The 19893-nt window shown below is 40.0% G+C and overlaps 1 protein-coding gene across 1 annotated transcript in view; it reads left to right on the plus strand.

Moving 5' to 3' along the window:
* Positions 1–17686, plus strand: part of PPP1R14C (protein phosphatase 1 regulatory inhibitor subunit 14C) — a 54131-nt gene extending 36445 nt beyond the window's left edge. The window contains exons 2-4 of the mRNA XM_050894015.1: positions 5034–5117; positions 6490–6522; positions 16395–17686. Of these exons, the coding sequence (XP_050749972.1) occupies positions 5034–5117; positions 6490–6522; positions 16395–16469 (192 nt within the window). The 3' untranslated portion in view covers positions 16470–17686. The remainder of the gene's footprint in view (positions 1–5033; positions 5118–6489; positions 6523–16394) is intronic.
* The last annotated feature ends 2207 nt before the right edge of the window (positions 17687–19893 follow it).

Here is a 19893-nt window from a genome sequence, read left to right on the forward strand (position 1 = left end):
TTGACTTTTGTTCAGCCGTTCATACCGTGTTATGTAGATATAGATGCACTTGGTGTTCCTGTGAGATACTGGGCAACTTGTGTAAGCCATTCTGTTGACAGGTGTGGACACTTAGTGTCCCTCGCTTTCTGGGTATTTAACTGGATCCACATGAGGTCAGGCTTGAAGACAGGCTCAGCACAGGAGAAGTTTTCCGTAAAAAGCCACAATGCCACAGATAAATTATGATTATTCAGAAACATTAGGATCATTGACTCAAAATGAGTGGACAAATCTGGTAACTTTGCCTTTAACATCTCTGCACTTTTATTTAATGAACAAGAGTGATGAAGAAGGGTAAACTTGGTGTTGGTGGAAGAGGCTGCTGCTCTGGTTAGAACAGCCTGGGTGCTAACTCTTAGTTGGAGCCAAGACTGGATGGCGTGTGCTCAGAGGTGTGGGGCCTTTGAGATTTCACATCATTCAACTGACTGGTTGCTAATGAGATTAAGTGTTTGATGAGGGAGAAAATAGTATGTAACTGCATGATAAGGATTGTATCATACTGGGAGCAGCCTCCTAAATGTATTCACTGATTATCAGCTGTGCAAACTAATATTCACTGTTGCATAAACTACTTCACCTGGACCAACAGAAATGGGAGATAATTTTTTTACATGTCTAACATTAGATCATCATGGCTGCTATGGCATTACTGCTGTTAATGTTTTAGGATTGGAGAAAACATATGGTCATTTAGTAATTGGGTTGTACTACTGAGGATTCTTGTTCCTACTGCAAGTGTCCCCAACCCTGGCACTTCTGAGTCTCTTGCTCTCTTTAACATCCTTTCCTAATCTTCTGTTCCTCTTACCAATCAATAGACACTAGCAGCCTTTTTGTGTTACAAACAGATTTATTTTAGCTGTTGTATTTTGACTCTCCACTTAACTAGGATTAGCTTTAAGTCAAAAAGAGCTTTCTTTGATTCTGGATTCCTAATTTTTGATCACTTAAACTAGTCTTTTTCTCACTTTTATCTACTTTAGCCCTGATGCATAAGTCCCCCAAAACAACCAAATGCTTTGAAACAAGGAACACATGGATTTTTCCTTTGTTCTTCATACAAATGACTATTTGGTAGTATTCTTTTACCTGTACTAAGTGCAATCCATTCATAATCCCACCAGGTTACATATGCAACAAATGACTTCTAGTGCTGGTAATTTATGGCACTTTTATTTATCATCCTGAGACTTAAACCATTGTCTTGCATTGGGGCAGTGCTATCCATATCTGCAGATGAACTTGTTTACAGCTAACTGTATTAGATGTCCAGCAGATGTCTCTTTTTAAAAATAAATAAATCTTTTCATATATTAAATGGATACTTCTAGAAGAGCTGGTCCTATTTTCTCGTTTGGTTTTGATCACTTACACTGGCCATCTTCCAGGACTTTGAGAGAAATCCCTGATTCATATGGTCTGAAACTTTCATATATCTGAATTGTATAGTCGTCTTTCCCTCCTTTTCCTTCATCTTTCTCTTGCTGTCCTTTCGGGTTGTTTCTCAACTCCCTATACAAATGATGGCTTTAACTTTTCTTGCTGCACTTAACTTCTCCTTTCTCTCCCAAACTTAAAATCTGAAGTAAAAACCAAACCAACCTATTTCATTATTTCCCAGCACTGCAAATGAGATGATGCCCAGTGAATGGGCAGTGAGGATGAGGGATAGCAGGCTAATTTGAGAGTTGGGTTTATAGTGGGAAGTTATCCATAGGGCAACTATTTCCTTTAAATTTTAAAGCCTCAGATAAATGTTTAATTAGTAAATACTTGTAACAATGTCAGACCTACTCTTGCTGTGCTGGAGGTGCTGTCCTCAGGGTCAGAAGAGTAGAGTGTGCAAGTGTTCTTCAGCTGCCCCTGCAAAATCCAGCCCTTTGGCTTAAGCTGCTGTGGGAGGTGGTTTCAGAGGCTGTCAGACCTTTTGCCTGGTCTCACTAAGGGATGCTCACCTGGTTCTGTTCCATTCACTGTTGGGACTCTGATCACCTCTGCCAGAGGCTAAACAGCAAACAGTTGGAGAGGTTGTAATGTCTTAAACTGTTACAGCTGTTTACTACTTAATGCATGTCTGTGCCCCAAGGTCTTTTGCCAGTAGCCTGCAAAGAATTCATGCAACCTAAATAACCACGGGGCTGTCTTCCAATGCAGGGTTGAATTCAAGTTGCATTAAATAGCATGGAAGCTAATTTTGGTGGTATTTTTGGACTTTTGGATACTCAAGCAGAAATCAGCTCATGTCCTGCCTACCTTGTTAACACAAACTGGAGAGGGTGCTAAAAAGGAGAGTGTCCATCCTCCCCTCCCCAACTGTTTCAATTGATGGGTGTTTGTACCCACAACCTCCACACCTCTTTTATTTTAGCTTTTCTGGGGGCTGCTCCCTGTCAGCATGCTTCTTGTGGTTTCTTTTTTCCCCCATCATCTGCTATTTGCAACACCTTGTCTCCCTCTCACTGGACCAGAACATGGCAGTGCTTTGGTTTTCTTGCACAGCTTTATGGCACTAACAAGACCCTTGAAATGCTATCGTTCAGCTATGTACAGCCCCTTTCAGGCTTGCCCCAGCCTAATCTGGAACTAGCTGCTTAATTGTAGTAGGATCAACCACAGTTATCTCGCCAATAAAATCAGACAAGCAGAAGACATGACTGTTTCTTCCTTCCCTTTGTCATTATAGCTGTTGTGAAGTGGTCAGGCTCCTGACCTAAGCACATGTTTTTCATGCCTAACATAAAACTCCTGAGATCATGCAGGCACAGTAGTTCAGATGGGAAAAAAGGCTTTGATTACGTTTGTTCATTCAGCCAAAAATAAGAGCAAGAGTTACCTTTTTGGGCTTCTCCCCTCCATTTGTGTTGTGTATCACAGTTCAAACTGCTGTGAAGTGATGAAGATACATATGATCTTTTACAGAAAATGTGACTTAATTGAATGCCAGTATGTCAGACACAACTATAGTCCCTTGTTTCTGAAGTATTCCTAATTTATTTTTTGTTATGGCTTTCCTTGATGTAGAGGAGCTCTGTTACCTCTTATACCAAAGCTTCAGTGAATTACTGGTACAGTTGCCCTCTGGACTGATGGCAGTGTGAACCTTGAAGATGTAAGAGAAAGCTGATTTGAAGATAAGAGTGAAGGGGGATAGAAGCAAGGATTTCTCCCGCATGACTGGTACCAGTCAGAGTAAAACTAACCTTTCAGGAGCACTCAGCTTCAATGAAGTGTGATCACAAAAAAGCATTATATACCTTCTAGGGAATTCTCCTTCACTGTCGCCTTTCACCATCGTTTCAGTTTGCCAGAATGCCACTCCGACATGCAAGAGGTCAAAATGTGTATCTGACAAAATATTCAATGTGCTGAACAGCACTTCTGAGCGCAGACAGATGCACAGTCGGCATTTACACAGGTCCATGGATGCGAATTTTGATAAGTTTACAGTATTAACGGTAACTGCAGGCACCCTATCTTAACAGTATTTATAATGAGCTGCTTCGATAAAATGTTCAGGAGGTTTACTGCCTATTTGGGGAATTTCTGGTTCTTAGTGTGATATGCGAATTAGTGTAGAGTTGCGATAGTAAGCTACTAAGTAAGTGTACCACTGTTATGGATTAATCTTTATCCTTTCCAATTCTGATGGCTTTTACCGAATATCTTTATAGTCTGTGGCAGACTCCTCTTTCCTCTTCCCCTTGTTGTTTAAATTGCTAATGAGTCTATAGCATTAGGTGAGAAACTCCCTTATTACCAGCTTGTGTTACAGTAACTAGTATTTTTATGATTCATCTCAGCAAATGCCAACACTTCCTTTCTGACTAAAATGCATGCTGAAAAAGAATGAACCTGCTAATTGGGCAAAGGATGTGCTTTGTGTATTTTTATTCATCGGGTCTAACAGCCTGCACGGCTGTGCTATCGTGTTCCTGCACGCTTTCCTTCAGAGGCAGGGAATGGGGAACTTAATCATCCTACTTCTCTCCTTCCTCCTCACACCCAAATAAATGTTGAACAGTTGGCATTTTAGCTGCAGCTTCTGATATAGGTAGTTTGGCACTTTGGTACTTCCCTTAGATTAACTTGAGCTAGTTTATCTTCCTTGCTAATGTTTGGACATTTCTTTTATCCAGTAGAAGAGTAATTTTGGTGTTACCTGTGGCAGTTGCTATTGGAGCTGTTAAATTTTCACAATTGTTTAAACTTTTGCAAATTGCTGGAACCACCACATTTTTGTCAAAATGCTTCTTTAAAGGATCTTGAAAAGTGTTGGTGGGTACAAGAAGACAGAATATTTTTTTGCATAATTATAAATGCAATAAATGGTGATATCTGTGGATGATGAATTCTCATTAGGATTCCAGAGCTCAGGGTCCTTCAAAATGTATGGACTGCTGCTCTGACTCAGGGAACAATGTGTCTGATCTGCTGGTGATGCAAAGGGAGAAGTGTATGGGTGGAAGAGGCTTAAAAAAAAATTCTCTAAAATACTCTGTCTTAGACTTTGTGCTTCACTGCAGGCACTGGAAATCTGAGCTCTTCTGATGCGGCATGTATGTCATCCTTGTAAGCCAACTTTAAGCAAGGGAGATCTTCCATAGTGTAACAAAATAAGCAGTCCAATCAAGAATGTTTTCAAAGCAATTTTGTGGCTTGCTGCAGCTTTTATCTGCTTCCTTTTCCCTGACCTCTTCTTCATCCTCTTGCCCAGTACTGTGAGAATAGCATGACTTGTTCTGCTGGCCATGGGTTAGTAACACAACTCCTGGCTGTGAGGGAAGGATTTTGTAAGAGCTGTCACCTCCTGTGTGGCTGGGGCTTGGCCTTCTGCTGGCCTGGGAGCAAGGAATCAAGCCACTGTCCCTTAATGATTTCTTTCTTGTCTGGCTCCAGGCAGGTGGGGTTATGTGTGTTATCACTAGGCTGCTTTTGAGGTTAGTTAAAGGATATCTCTATGGACTAAGTGGGAATTTTTGCTTTTCCAGGAAGAAGAGATGCCAGATGTAGAAATTGACATTGATGACCTTCTTGATGCAGCCAATGAAGAGGAGAGAGCTCTCAAATTACAGGTAATATTATTTTCTAATTTTAAATTGGAATGTGGCTGAATGAATGCATCTAGGTCCATATCTTGTATTTGATTGAATCCACTCTAAGCATAGAATTAGAACTGAGAGGTTTGTAGGTCTGAGTTTAGCATGTACAAAAGTAATAAGTCCTTTAGGATAAAAAACTTCTGGAAGGTAGGTGATAACAGGAGTAAATAAAAGTTCAAAGAATCCAGTAATATAGGGAGATATGCTGAGACAGATTAGACTCCTAATTTTTACAAGTATATAAAATAAAGAATGGAAAACATAGAAAAACAAAGAACAGTCACGTAGAAAAATTGTGTAGCTGAGAGTCAGCTATGATGACCAGATAGTTTCTGTGATTCACTGCAGCAGCAGAAGTACACATGCGTACCTACACAGACCAGAAATCCTCCCTTGTCCTTAGGATACTGGAAATTGTTTCTCTGTCTATACTAGCTAGAAACTGGCACCCATCGAGTTATCTTGGAGTAACTTGTCTAAAAGCTTGAGGAAAGGATAAGATGGTCAGCAACAGGGATTAGCAGGGAAATTTAGAAGCTGTCTGCTGAAATTATACAATTCAAACCAGCTCTCTAATTCTCTGAATCCTCATTGCAGTAAAAGTTAATGAGTGGAAGAATGAGGGGGAGAAGGAAAGAAACATCGTTGTCTTGATAGAGATATGTGTATCTAAATCAAGATCTAAAAACCAATATGAGGGTCTCTGTTTATAATCTTTTCAGATGCACTGAAGGAAGGAAACCTGTCCCAGAGCAGTGGTTTGCCCTCAGCTCACTTCTGGGAGGTGACTAACGTGGTGCTTAGATATACCACATCTGATTTGCAGTGCCTATTGGCACCCTTTTCTCAGTGCCCACTGCCCAGCCGCAGAGACATGCGGCATGGCCCCAGGCTGTTTACTCAGCATTCATAAATAGCTTTGCCGCTTCTGCCTAAACTAGGTGCTGCAGCTGCCCTGCTAGGAATGCCCAACCTAGCTAACATCTGTATTTCTGCATTACAAAGACTGTGGTGCCCTCACAGAAAGCTACCTTTCACATGTGTATTGCTGGGAGAAATGTTCTTGTATTCACCTCTTCTCCAAGAAGAACTGAGAGAGGGATTTTGTAACTTCCAACCTCGAGGAAGAAGCCATCATTTCTCTCCTGTTGCAAATCATTCTGATCCACCTAGGGAGCAAAAATGACTTGCTATAACACTTGGTTTTCAGTAGCATCTTTATCCAGTGATTCCTAGTTCTTGCTCCTTTTCTTTCCCCACTCCCTTGCCAGGTTTCATACTGTAGACTTGTTTATGTTCACTGTTATTCTGTATTGGAACTGATGCTTTCATATTTTGCTTCTAGGAAACTCTTGTAGATTGCTACAAACCAACAGAGGTAAAAAGACTTTTCTTAAATACTATTCACATGTGGAAAGTGTAGCTATGTTCAAGCTAAAGTAACTTCTTTAAATATAATTATGATAAAGTAAATATAGGAATATTAATGGGGAGCTGATGGGCTCGGGGCTTTATATCCTGGGAATGTTTGTGCCTGTCACTTGACTATGGTAGGAACAGGATTGGGCCCTGCGGAGGAACTGCTGATCATTCCAGCTGAAGTATCAATATTGTCTTCTGTAATGTTCTTATTGACTTTACTGATGCTTAAAGCTGTCATGTTACAACAGAACTAAACACAATTCTCATCAGATGGTTAAAATCCTACTATATTTGCATGAAATATCAACTTGAGAGATGGACTGTGTGCTCTTCAGTGTGAAGCCATTTAATTTTATCTCTGACATTAAAATTGTTTATTCTGGGAACTGTTATGTAGATACGCAGCTCAGCTAATTGTTTTTGTGAATGGACTTGAATACAATAGTGGGATAACCTGAACTAGCAGGACTTAGTTAAGAGTACTCAACTTTCAACTTGAATAGCCATTAACGTGTCCAGTGCCAATATAGCCTACTTCTCATATAATAATGTGTGCTTACTAGGAAGAGTAAATACTGTAACAAAAACTTGGATTCACTGTAAAAAACCAGAAAGTCTAGGTTGTGGGTCAATTTCTTGGTTCAATTTATGGAGTCAGTGCTTTCTCAGCAGTGGCTGCTGTGCAGTATTTAATAGAGTGGGTGGCTTACAGGATTCCCCTAGTCAGGGACCATTCAGCTGTGTGTGACTAAAGCCAGGTGTTCGGTTTTTGAAATAAGGCTGCATATAGTTTGGCTCCTCTGTAACATCTGCAGCTGTAGCCACTTAAACTACTGGAGCTTAAGGATAGTCAGGCTGTCAGGAAGAGCCACTGGTATGGTTAAATAGACACTTCCCTGTCCATCAGATACTTTCTTCAGGGCTTTTCCATTTTTATTGATTCCTGTGGTAGATTGGGAAGATTCTCCAGAATTGCTATTACAGTTGCTGGTACTAACTTTTTGACAGTGCAGGGAATTGCCCCAGGAAGACTTGCATGGTAACACTTGTATAGCTTGGTCTGTGTTGTACCTTGGTTTCTTTACAGCAGATTACACACATCTCCCATTATGGAGATGCCAGGCCAAAAAATCAAGTCTTCAGATATCTCACTGTAGTAATGCTACACTACAGATGACCTGTCAGCCTCCTCCAGCCTTCTTTCAGCAAGTGCTGTTGAACCTTAGTTGTTCTTCATAAGATAGGTGTAAAGACTGACACGGCATGTGGAGCCTGACATCGTTCTTATCACAGGCTAGCGAGCGAAAGTGGGACTTATGAGTGGGTGGGAGGAACAGGTTGCCAAGAGTTTAGCAGCACTTATGTGCTGACCTCTTATCTCCGTGTTATCTGAATGCAGATGAGGAAGGCAGAGAATCAAATTACCCTTCTTCCTCCTTCATTGAACATGTAGTATGAATTATTTTTCTTAGCTCTGAAGCTTGACACTTAATGCAAGGACAAATTTCAGAGCTCTGATAGAAATACATGACATGTTAAGTGAGTCTTCCACTGGAAAGCTTGGTCACAGAACTGCAGGAAATATTTGTGCTGTGCCAGTAAATTAAGTTGGCATGGCAGTTCGCAGGAAACAACATTCTGGACACATGTGCTTGACTGCCCTGAAGGCACTTGGATCAAGGTGAGATTTTAATACTGAACTTGTGACTTGTCTCTTCAGTCCTCTGCTGATGGGATGGAGGCAGCTCCTTTACCTGGGAGAATATCAATCTTCCTTGACGATCTTTTGAGATGGCCAAGTTGAGAGGAGTACTTAATCCACTCTTCTGTGAGGATAGTTGCCAAAATGGGAGTAATTTCCCAGAACTGTTTCATAACAGCAGCTTTTCTTCATCTGTAGCGTAAGCCCAGTAATACTGCATGACTGCTAACTTAGGCCACTTAAAAATACTGATTTTTTTTTTTAACCTGCCATGTGTGGACTAAGAGCCTTTAAGTTGGCTTAAACTTGCTATATGAGGATCCACACCTCGTCTAGAAAATCTGCAATCCTTTCATATTTGCAGACCATTCAAAACTATTGAGGGTAATTGGTTTGTGAAAGGATTTATAGAAGACTTGTGGAGAATGGATGTCAGCTGATGGAATTTCTCCTGACCAATCAAATACAGTCAATCAAGTGCACTAGGGATTTTAGCATCAAGAGTTATACAGTTTGCAAAAGGCAGTAATCCCTAACTGGGGAAAAATTTATGTAATATGTCTCCACTACTCAGAACATATGGAAAAATAGTACAGGCAGAAAGCTTAATAACTTGAAGTCTTATCCTATCTCTTTAAAAAAACAAAACAAAACCCAAATGTATATCTTAAGTCAGTTTTGCTTAGTGTCTTCCGCTTAGGCTAAAGGTTAAGGAAAGACCAAGGGATTTTCGCATGTATTCTGGATTGACTCTGCATCAGAAGAAGCAGTTATCCAGGTTGCTTGAAAGGTGGAAGGAGTTCTCAGCCTCTTTATAAATTGGCCAAAGATAGTAGCTGACAGTAACTTATGAGGAACTGCTATGAAACCTTTCTTCTAAGGGAAATATAGCTAAACTGTTGAATGTGCTCCAAAATTTTAAAAGCTTTTCTAAGGTAACAGTTACGGCTGTTGTTTTAATTTGTATGGAAGTATGCTTAATATGGGAACCTTGTTGTAAAGAGTTATGTAGCTTACTCAAACAAGGCAACTAAAGGTTAATCAGGAAAGTGCACACAGTCAGTATGATTTTTTGGGTGCTGTTTAAGTTTACATTAATGATCCTTAAATTAAAATGTTGATTTGCTAATCAAGAGTTGTATCCAACGTGACTGTGTCATTCAGTCATTGAAAGTTAGTTTTGTGAAATATGCCAGAAACTAAAAATAATTTCTGGGCGCAATTTGCCAACTTGGCTGTTTCTACAAACATAATTAAAAAAATCTGTGGCTAAGAGATACATTTGGTAACTAGCAAACTGTAAAATATATGTTTTTATTGGTTTTAATCACTGCAATATGTGACTTGTATTTATACTTTACATTCTTTTACTCGAGCCACAATCTCCTTGCTCTGTGGTAAAGTTCCTCTTGTTGACGAGGAGTAGCTGCCTGACTCAAGGCAAAGGCTTTGGGATCTCAGATGTGGACAGTGCTTTGACACAAGATGATGATCTTACCATCATGCAAAATTAAACAGTGCTAGAAGTATTATTCAGACACTTTACCTGCTGCCCCTTCTCTCTTCTGTTACTATCACACCTAGTTCAAAAGCAGTACATGTCATGTAGCCTTGACATAAGACAAGGCTTGACACGAGAGAACAGGAATTCATTTTTAGGACTGCAAAAACTTAAAGGGTATGCTCTTGGCAAGATCAGTGCCATAACCAAATCTTGGATCTGAACTTTTGTGGTTGAAAAGGAGCAGGGAGCAGCATCATCCTCCTGCATCACCCATGTGCCAAAGCAGCCAGTGCTTCACTCAGTGCCATGCATCGCCTGTGGAAAATCCCACTCAGACCTTTGTCAAGTTGCTGTCTCAGTTCTGTCTGTGATGGAGAATCTTAACGTAGGTAATTGGGAATTTTGAGTCATGTTAGCAGTGAATGTAACAAATTTAAATATAATCTGTGATCTTGGTGATAGGGTTTTGATACTTGACAATAGACTCTTATTTAGAATAGGAAGACTATTGTGGGTGTGAAATCAATAAGGTTTTGTCAAGACATATGCTTTGAAGGAGGCTGGCTAAATCTGTGTTATTGTATCTCTGCTATTGGTAGCAGCAAGACCACCCATTTAGACTGGGCTTTGGAGAAAATCTGAAATATTTGTGGCTGATGTGAATTAGAGCTTCTGCTGGTATGACTGCCAAAGTGATGACGGGAGAAACGACAAGGAGACTCATAAACTACTATAGGAGAGAAATCCAATGAGTGGGCAGTTTTTCTTTACTGACTGAAAGATGCAGTTGAGCTACACAATGTCTGCAGATAACTAGTCTTTGAAGAGAACTGGATAAATTAGATTTGGAGTTTCTTTGCTTCTTTCTTTTCTCATAGAAATATACAAACCTTCAGGCAAATGGGCTGGAGATATCTCCCACTTAGGCAGGATTAAATCTATCCAGACCATCTTGTTAGTATAATTCTTCACCCAGTGCAAAATGGGAGAAAAAGGAGATGAAGTTGCATCATAAAAGAAAGCTGTTTTGCTGGGAACTTTTAATAACAATTTTCAATATGATTTCCAAACAAACTATGTTAAATTGTTGTGTATATTCTCTGGAGAATTTGGGCAGAGATTTAAATCACTGACTACTCAGTTACTTCAGTGGCTGGACTATTTCAGCAGCTTTTAACACTTAATTTTGAGAAAGGTAGAGATGCATTTGCTTAACTGTATGTTTCCACAAGTTTAATTCCTAGTTGGAGCAAATGACAGGCTTGTGATGCAGCTTTTTAGAGTGGTCCGGGCACTGTGGTTTTTAAAACTAAAAACTATTTTGGGTATGTCTTCAGATAATGTATATATTTAGTATGCAAACATGAATGGAAAGCTCAACCCTTCTAAAATGGAACCTCTAAACTTCTGAAGGATCATATGGTTTTTTGGTCCTGCTATGTTATGAATTATTTCAAGTTAATGTTACTATTTGTTTTTTAATATAATCACAAGGCAGCAATACGTAGGATACCCATTTGAAGCAATAGTGACTAAAGACATGTCTTAAAGCCTCAGTGCAGTGTAGTGCCTTACATCTGGGTGAGCCTAGGAGCTCATAGACATTTATTGCAGCTCAGCTGATGGGTAGTAAATTATTAAGCCACAGTAACTGTATTATGTGTCCATATTACTTGAAATCTAATGGGACACTTTGTAGAGAAAAAAGTTAAGAAACATGCATATTTAAAAGCAATGCAGAGGCATTTCTAGAAAAACATGATTTCTTGTTCATCCATTTGACCACTCTGAATTCAGTGAACTAAAACTGTTTATATGCCTGCTGAGATCTGCCCTATATTATACTACAATGTTGGAGGCAATTAAGCTTGCATGTTTTCATTTCTGCAAGTACTCATGAATACAACTTACAAATACCTCTAGCAATATTATAAGAATGGAGGAGCAAATGGTGATTTGACAAGAATAAGCTGTGCTTGTTTACATGCTGCCAAATTGGAGAATAACTGGACTGCATGTCTTGACCATAGCTGAGCTTCGGTACGTAGTCAATGCCTTGTACAGGACTCACAGAGAAGCTAAATTGCTGCATATTGTCCTCCTCTGGGCACTGATGGTGCCGTGGCCTCACTAGAGAGGCTGTGCCGATGGGATTGTTCAGTGAGGCTACAGAGATGCTGCACAAGTTCTTGCTAATAGAAGGCAGCTTCTGGCCCCGTTCTCCAAAGCATGTATGTCTCGTCTGTTCCCTTCTTCCTGTATGATCAGCTTCAGGTTTGAGCCTGTGTGGAAGGGAAGGTGTTTGGCAGTAAAGATCCTTCTTTTTCTTTCTTCTTTCTTTTTTTTTTCCTTGCCGTTCAGATGGCATTTTTGAGCTATTGTTTAGTTTCTTCCCCAAGTAGCTGTGGGGATTGCTCTCCAGGCTGACTTTACTTTTTACATCCAACCAATCAGGCTCTCTCCAGGAAACAGCCTTGGGGAAACAGTCAAAGAAATCTTGATTTTTGACTTGGCTGCAGGGAAGTAAAGCTGTGGAGGAAAGCTGGTTTAGGATTCATTTCACGCTCTAGTGAAGCAGGAGGACTAGATACCCTAAATTTTGGTTTAAGAGCTAGTCCTACTACATGTGTACTACTGGTGGAAGAGAAATCTGGAGAGACAGAGTCTAATTAGTCTGCAGAATTAATTGGAAGACTTGAATAGGAAGCCTGGAATTCATTGTCTGTCAAATGACCTCGTTAAAAAAAATGAATCACACCTCCAAAGCAGAGAGGTGAAGTGATTTTCTCCCCTTTCCTGAATCATCATTTCACCTTTGTTTGTTATCTTATTTTTTTATTCTGCACTAGATGAATGCTTTTGCTGAACTGAATGCCTGTGATTCAAGGGAAAGCGTTAGAAAAGGGAGAAGACAAATGCCCAAGGCTGAATACAGATGAGTTCAAATGAACTATAGATTTAGTCTCTGTCTCTCATTTAAATTTGCCTTTAGAATTAGAAAGATGTCTTCTAGGAACAGTGGCTTTGTATTATAAATTAACAGGACTCTCAATACTTGTAACAAAACTGTATTTAAAGGTGGTCTCCTTGCAGAAAATCTATAAAAAGAATTTAAACTGAGTTTGTGTGCATTTTTTGGTTTTCTTTTTTTTGTTTGCCAAGGCCCAAAATGCTAGTACAAGATTTTTCTTCTATTAAAAGTAGATGTGGCCTGTGTATTTCTAGCTGTAGCCCTCCAAGGAATAATTCATAAATTCTTGAATCTTTAGCTGAATTATTGTTAAATGTTTTCAACTCTGAATTAAATAAGTATTATATAAGTGTATATATAAGTAGATAATCCAACCTGTGTTACAGACCTGCTTTTAACATAGATTGGTACATGATCAGCTTTCGAATGCATGCTGCTAAACTTCAGCATATCTCCTAGAGGGGATTTCAATAAAATGCTCTGTGTAAAATGATTTTTTTTTTTGCATATGAGGTAGAGAGAGATGTGAATATTAAGCCTCGACTCAAATGTCCACAAGGAATAAAACTGTGATTTTTTTGGTGATGTTTAAAGAAAACAAATGAGTATTACTGTCATAAAGCTGAGTTGGTTAGTTATAAAGTGAAAGCTTATTGAAATGCTGTAAAGTCTTCTTTCCTGCCTCCAAGAGGGGAAATGTGCATCTCTTCTAGAATGCTGCCTTTCCTTGATGGGGAGCTGCAAAACAAGAAAGGCACAAGCACCGCAGCACAAGTGTGTTAATGACAGCTGGCTCCGTGCAAGTGTCAGATGCAAAATGATACTTAAATCAGAAATGTACTGAACCAATGCTGTGGTTTGCAAACCCATGGGATGTGCACAACAGCCCTACCGCATTACGTAAAATGTCTGCCACATAGAAAATGCTCTTGTTGGGTTTTACTGTTCAGAATTGCAGACCCTTATTTCAAGAAAAATAGTTCCTGAGGGGTAAAGCATTTTCAACTATTGTGTGTACCTCTTCAAGTGAATACAGCTCCCTCCATCTTCCTTAAGAATAGCCTCAATTACCTCAGATCTGCCTACGGGGTTGCCCCTACAGTTTGGTTTATTTTGGCAGCACTAAGAAGTTTCTAGGTGGTGTGAAACTTGCTTGAAAACTTCAAGCAAATATCTTTTTTTGCAAAAGAAGGTGCTTGTGGTACCGCTTCGGAGTATAAGGGGAGGAACTCCCCTCCCTTGCTATAATGTATTGAAAAGCAACTGTCCCCTGGCTGCGTTTCATATCTGAGGGAAACTTGCTCCAAACTCTTCTGAGTTGTGGGAGAAAATGGACAGAGAAATGGCAGAGGTGCCTGTCAAACAGGGATATCCCAAATGGGTACAGTCAGAGTACGATAGATTTCCCTGTCCACTGTGGAGATGCACCTTCCTGTAATGCTCTTACTTTCAACTTCTGTGAAGCATTTGGACAGTTTCCAGTTGCAGTGTCTTGTTGCTGCCTTGATGGTGAGTGAAGGTGGTGTAGAGTATTTGTGGCTTTAACAGATGACTAATAAGGTCTTCCAAAGGGAAGAACTGAATTTCAGCCCATTCCTTCCCAAAGCTGTCTTAATCTGATGTTTTGGCATGGGAGTATAGCTTTTTATGGAAAGCTGTTGAAAGGCAATACTAATTGCATTAATCCCAAGTAAAAATCTTTTAAGGTCACTTTAGAGAGTTTATTTCTGTAACGATTTCACTTCAGGGCTTCATTTAACTTTGGTAGTAAAAAATCCTGAAGTGTATTTATGTTTCAAACAGCACCATGCTGCATTAGTTTTGTATTGTCTAACAGCTCTTTACAATGATGAAAGGATAACACAGAACCAATGCATAGTGCATTGAAAGCTGTGAATTTTTTAGAATAAACCTGTCTCCCTCCTTTTCTGACCTCTGAATGGATAAGTACTGTACTCTGACAAGTTTAGAGTGGATATTGTTGCAGTGGCTTGTGCCAATGTGGAACAAGACAGCTTGTAGAGGATGGAGGGGGAAGATTTGGAGTCTTAACAAATCTGCTTTTCTGACCATCTCTTAGGCTATCTGTCTATCTAGATGGGAAGCACAATATTGATATGCATAGATGTATCCCTGTACTGGCCTTGATCTAGTTAGGTCAGGCGTGGAGGCCAGAATATAAAAGGTTCTTGGTGAGCATTTGTAGCACACAGTGATGTGTATGCTGTTCTGCCTTTGCTGTTAGAAGCCACAGCTAGTGTTGGTGCAACAATAACTATGGTGCAATGGTACATGCAGTACAGCATAGATGTGCATAAACTGTCAGGAAAGGAAGTTGCTCTGTTGGGGGTGATACCTGCCAGGACTGTGGTCCCACCAGAAAAACCTGACATCTCTCTCAAGTTAAAATACACTTTTACAGAGACTTTCTTTATGTACAGTGTAGCACCTGTGACCTTTTTTGAAAGGTACTGTTTTGTCATTTAGGTGGTGACCTTGTTCACTGGAATTTTTAGCCTCAAGCATTCAGCTAGGAAGTCATGCTTTTTGTCCTTGTATAGAGTCATAGAATGGCTTGGGTTGGAAGGGACCTTAAAGATCACCTAGTTCCAACCCCCTGCCATGGGCAGGGACACTTTCCACTAGACCAGGTTGCTCAAAGCCCCATCCAACCTGGCCTTTCACATCAACCTGACTAAATTCATAATTACATTCCATGTTTATAGCTAAATGATTTTATAAGAACCTTTTTGTAGGTGTATACATAGTACTGTGGGTAAACATTATTCTCCCAGTGTGACAGTAAGGGGGCGATTTAGCTTTTAATGCATCTGCAGTTATTATAAGAAATTGTATACCAAAAGGGTTTCAGATAATGCTGCAACTCTGTAAGCTTCTGTTCTCCCACAATTTAAAAAGAGAAAATCTGCTGAAACTGGGAAAAATATTACTGTGAATAAGGACCTGGTCCATGAATATGTTTGGGTTGGTTTGTGTTTTTTCAGAATAGTGTCATTCACTGAGCTCCACAACCAGTTTCACCCAGCATAAGCCACTGGTGCTACCTCTGGCGCCTTGTTCCTGCCTTGCCTCAGACTGGCATGAGTGTTAGTGCAGGGCTGAGTGGTGAGCCTGGTTGGAGAGCTGAGCTAGCTTGGAAAGTAGCAGGGCAAGAGGAAAAACAGCTGAGTTTTTTAGCCAGATCAGCTTTCTGTTCCAGCTGAGTATGCAGCCAACCAAAATGCTAGTGCTGGCATGGAGAGTGGTGAGAGAAACACCTCTTTTGGCAGGAGTGCTGATTTCTGTGCAGGCTTAAATGGCGAAAGTCTGCTTTGACTACTTGTATTGTATCCAGCCATAGATTTTGCTTGATTCAACAGTTGGTAGAAGGCCCTGTGTAGTAAAAGCCTGAAAGACGGCTAGCAACTGAGCCTGAACACTCATGCAGAGGAAAAGCTAGTAGTTCACACCTCCACTGTGTGGTGAGAGTATGCATATAAGGTTCCTGGAGATCAGGCCAGAGAAATTCCAGCTTAGCAGTAGAAGCTTAAATAAAAATGTATAGTTTGCTTTGATTTTTTTTCTGAAACTCAATATCATGGTATTATGAGATCATAAAAATTACTCATATTTTCTAATCTTTTTTCCTAGGAATTTATCAAAGAGCTGCTAACTCGGATAAGAGGAATGAGGAAACTCAGTCCCCCTCAAAAGAAGAGTATATAAATAACTCGAAGTAGTAGCACTCTGTAAAAGACATGGCAAGGGAAGTGGGACTTTGAATACAAGACCTTTATTAAAATAATTGTCTTTCTCCACAACTTTTTTGATTTCATTCAGTTTTGACTCAAGGAATTTCTTTTGTGTTTTAAGGGTTCTTTTTTAAGTGTCAATTTTTTTTATCAAGAATATCAACAATTTGGATGCTGCTCAACTTTCACTTGAGGATTACTGAAGCAAGTGAAGAATCCAAGAGTTAGTGATGAGGGGCAGCAAGCCTATGTGGTGAGCCAGAAGATCTTGTAAATTTACAGAGCTAGGAGACCTCTCCTTGCAACTAGTTGGATAACATTTTTTAAGTTGGTTGTACATTTAACTCATGGATGTCAAGTTTCTTGTGCTTGTCTGTACATAAATTATAAAGTGGGTTGTGAATACTGTTTCACATGGATGGAAGGAAAAGTTTGTTACAGTAAATTATTTAAATGGTGGTTATTGCAAATTTGCTACCAGAAGGTACCAATATAGATTACTAAAATGAGTGCTGCCATTTTTCTAAATACCCTTAAAGCAGCCCAGTGAAGAATTTCATCATATCTCCTTGTTTAGACTACGGCATATGAGTATTGGGAATTTTAAGGGCTTAATTTGTAGACTTAAAGTTATTTCATTGACTTTGATGCTTTGCCAGATATTTCCTCTCCACCTCATGGTTCCTTGGAACTGTGCTAACCTATACTGAATAAGGGCCTGCAGTGATATCTAGAGAAATGTCCGTCACTATTTAAAAGCTGCTTCATGGTGGAGGAAAGGCAGCGCTACCAAAATGAATTACAAACACTGTCTTGTATTTAGTGATGTGGTTTAATCGAATGCAGATTCCTCTCCTATTAAGGCAGGCAAAGAATATTGTAGTCTTTGTTTATGGCTCTGCCCTAAGAAGTGGGGAGACTTCTTAACTTGGGCTCTCTTACTTGTAAAAGCAAGAACAGAAGAGAGATCCCTGCTCCCTCCTGGAAAATGTCCTAACTGAAATGTTCAGTAAGCTACCATATGCTGGTAGGTGACACTAATCAGGCATTTTATATCAAGGGTGCTTTGAACATATTTTATTTTTCAAAAGAAGTACATGTTTGTGAATTTTATGTATACTGGCAAGCTTTTTTAATGTATTTAATTTTGTAATGTTTACCGATGATTTTATTTACCAGATATTTACTCAAATAAATGGAACAACTTGTGACTTGTTACATGTACACTTTACAAGACTACTGTGGCTGAGTAGGTTGGTAAATGGACTTGCTCATCAGAGAAGCCTGTGAGATGGTAAGTACATGGGAACCCAGCTGTATAGACCCTAATTGGCTTTTGATGTGCCCAGTATCACTCAGCCCTTGCCCAGTATCACTCAAACTCCTGTAATCTGGTGCACAGCTTCACTTCTGAAAGTCTTCTGCAGATGAGGCCTTCCTTCCCTGTGCCCTGGGGGATTTTAAAAAGGGGAAAAAAAGCCTGGAAATTATTTCAGTTAAATGCTGCTGCTTCCTTTTTTCCTTCCACCAGAGGTGAGTGTAGGGGAGGGCTTACACTGGGTGACTCTTGGTTCTCTACTGAAGGTGTGGCAGAAGGGGGTTTTTCAGCAGGAGGCACTCTACCTTTCTTCCCTTCTGCACCTCTCTGAATTCTCAGGAAATTCCAGCAGCCCTAAGAAAAGACTTGGTTGGTTTGCCTGCAGCATCTTAAATTTAAATCTTGTACCTTGCTGAAGTTGCAATTCAGCTCTGGTTTCCTAAGGAGTCTTCGAGCAAAAATTTTTTTTTTAAATTGTGAAGTGAAATCTATGCTCCAGGGAAATCAGGGGGAGCTTGTGATTTCATCTGGTTTTGGGTTGGGATCTCCCACTATCAGCAGCATTATCAGTGGGATGTCTTTGGCTCCGAAAGAGGCCCATGTGAATGACCTGTCTTGCCTCAAGGAGATTGTCTCTCCTTGGTCTGTGCTCCTTGCAGAGGGTCTGATGTAGCTAGATCTAAATGACCAAGTTTGTATCAACATCACCCTTTGAAGGAGAGAGAGTTACAGGAAAAGCTTCCTTAACTCCTGAGGTAAGGGACCTTTTGTTAGATTTTTCACTCAACTCTGGAGGCAGAAATCAGTGGTATTAGTATAGAAGTCTTAGTTACTAGCAAACTTCTGATGTTTGACTGGGCAGGTAATTTCATAGACCTTTTTCCAGAAAGCCTGTTGGTTTGTAAACCATTGAGAGCCTTTTGTAAACACCAAGTTTATTATGTCCAAAAAGGAAAAAAACCCTTTTGATTTGAGACTTGTTAGCAATGTTTAGAGTTTTGAGCTGGTGTCTGAAATAGTGTCTGCTCATGGGTACTGTTCCCTGACTCATAAATTTATTCCTGTGCATTTAACATATGGGTTGAAATGACTGAGAGCATGCAATACACCTTTTCAACTTCTGAGGTGGTTACAGCTGCCTACATTTTGCTGGTGATATCTAGAAACAACCCCAAGTCTGAACATTAAAGGTTCTAGTAATTTCCATATCCACAGATGCATTTTGTGACTTCACTTACGATTTCAAATGTAACTTTTTTCTTCCTTTATAGTAATGGTGTGCAAAATCAGAAATGTCGAGCAATGGCAACTGCACCAGTTCTCTTACCTCCTACAGCAGAATGCTACTCCACAAATATTTTTTCCCTCATGTTACTTGGCTAAAAAATGCTTGCCCCACTGCGTGCATCACAATCTGCGTCTTTTGTCCTATTCGTCTTGCACTGAAGTAGCTGTGGAAAATAGCAGTCTGCCCCTTCTAAAAATAATTGCTTTGGTGATACACTTGGAAGCAATGAAGACTGGGACAATCCTTACTATTTTCTTGTCTTATGTGGATGGGACAATCACTTCTGTGAAGGGCTTCCTTTCCTCCAGCTCTACATGTTTTGCATCTTACACGTGTCAGTGAGCAAAACCAAACTCTAAATAGCTTTTGTTTGCAGCTGGCCTGATTTTTACTGGGGACTTACAGGTCTTGTTCTTGCTACTTTTTTACTTAACGGAGATACTCTTGGCCTTGGTGTAAGTGAGGGGAGAATCGACCCATTCACTTAAGATTTCATTGTGCTTTATGGCTTTATACTGTGTGGGTGTTCTTGGCTCTGGGCAATACGCAAGGGGCGTATCAATAGCACACTGTTACTGAAACAACTTGAAATTAAATCTTACAGCCCAGGCTCTTCACTGCCTTGGCTGGACAGCTTTCATGAGAAGGGCCAAGTCTGGCTGCAATGAGAGCTTCCTCTGGGCTTTTTAAGTGGCTAATGAAAGGAACTGAAGTTCCTTCTTGTAAATACGTAGTGAAGCTGAGGTTTTTGTTTTGGTGTTGAAGTGCCTCTCCAGTGTACAAAGATTGCCT

Source organism: Gymnogyps californianus, chromosome 3, assembly GCF_018139145.2.
Source record: "Gymnogyps californianus isolate 813 chromosome 3, ASM1813914v2, whole genome shotgun sequence".
Taxonomy (NCBI): domain Eukaryota; kingdom Metazoa; phylum Chordata; class Aves; order Accipitriformes; family Cathartidae; genus Gymnogyps; species Gymnogyps californianus.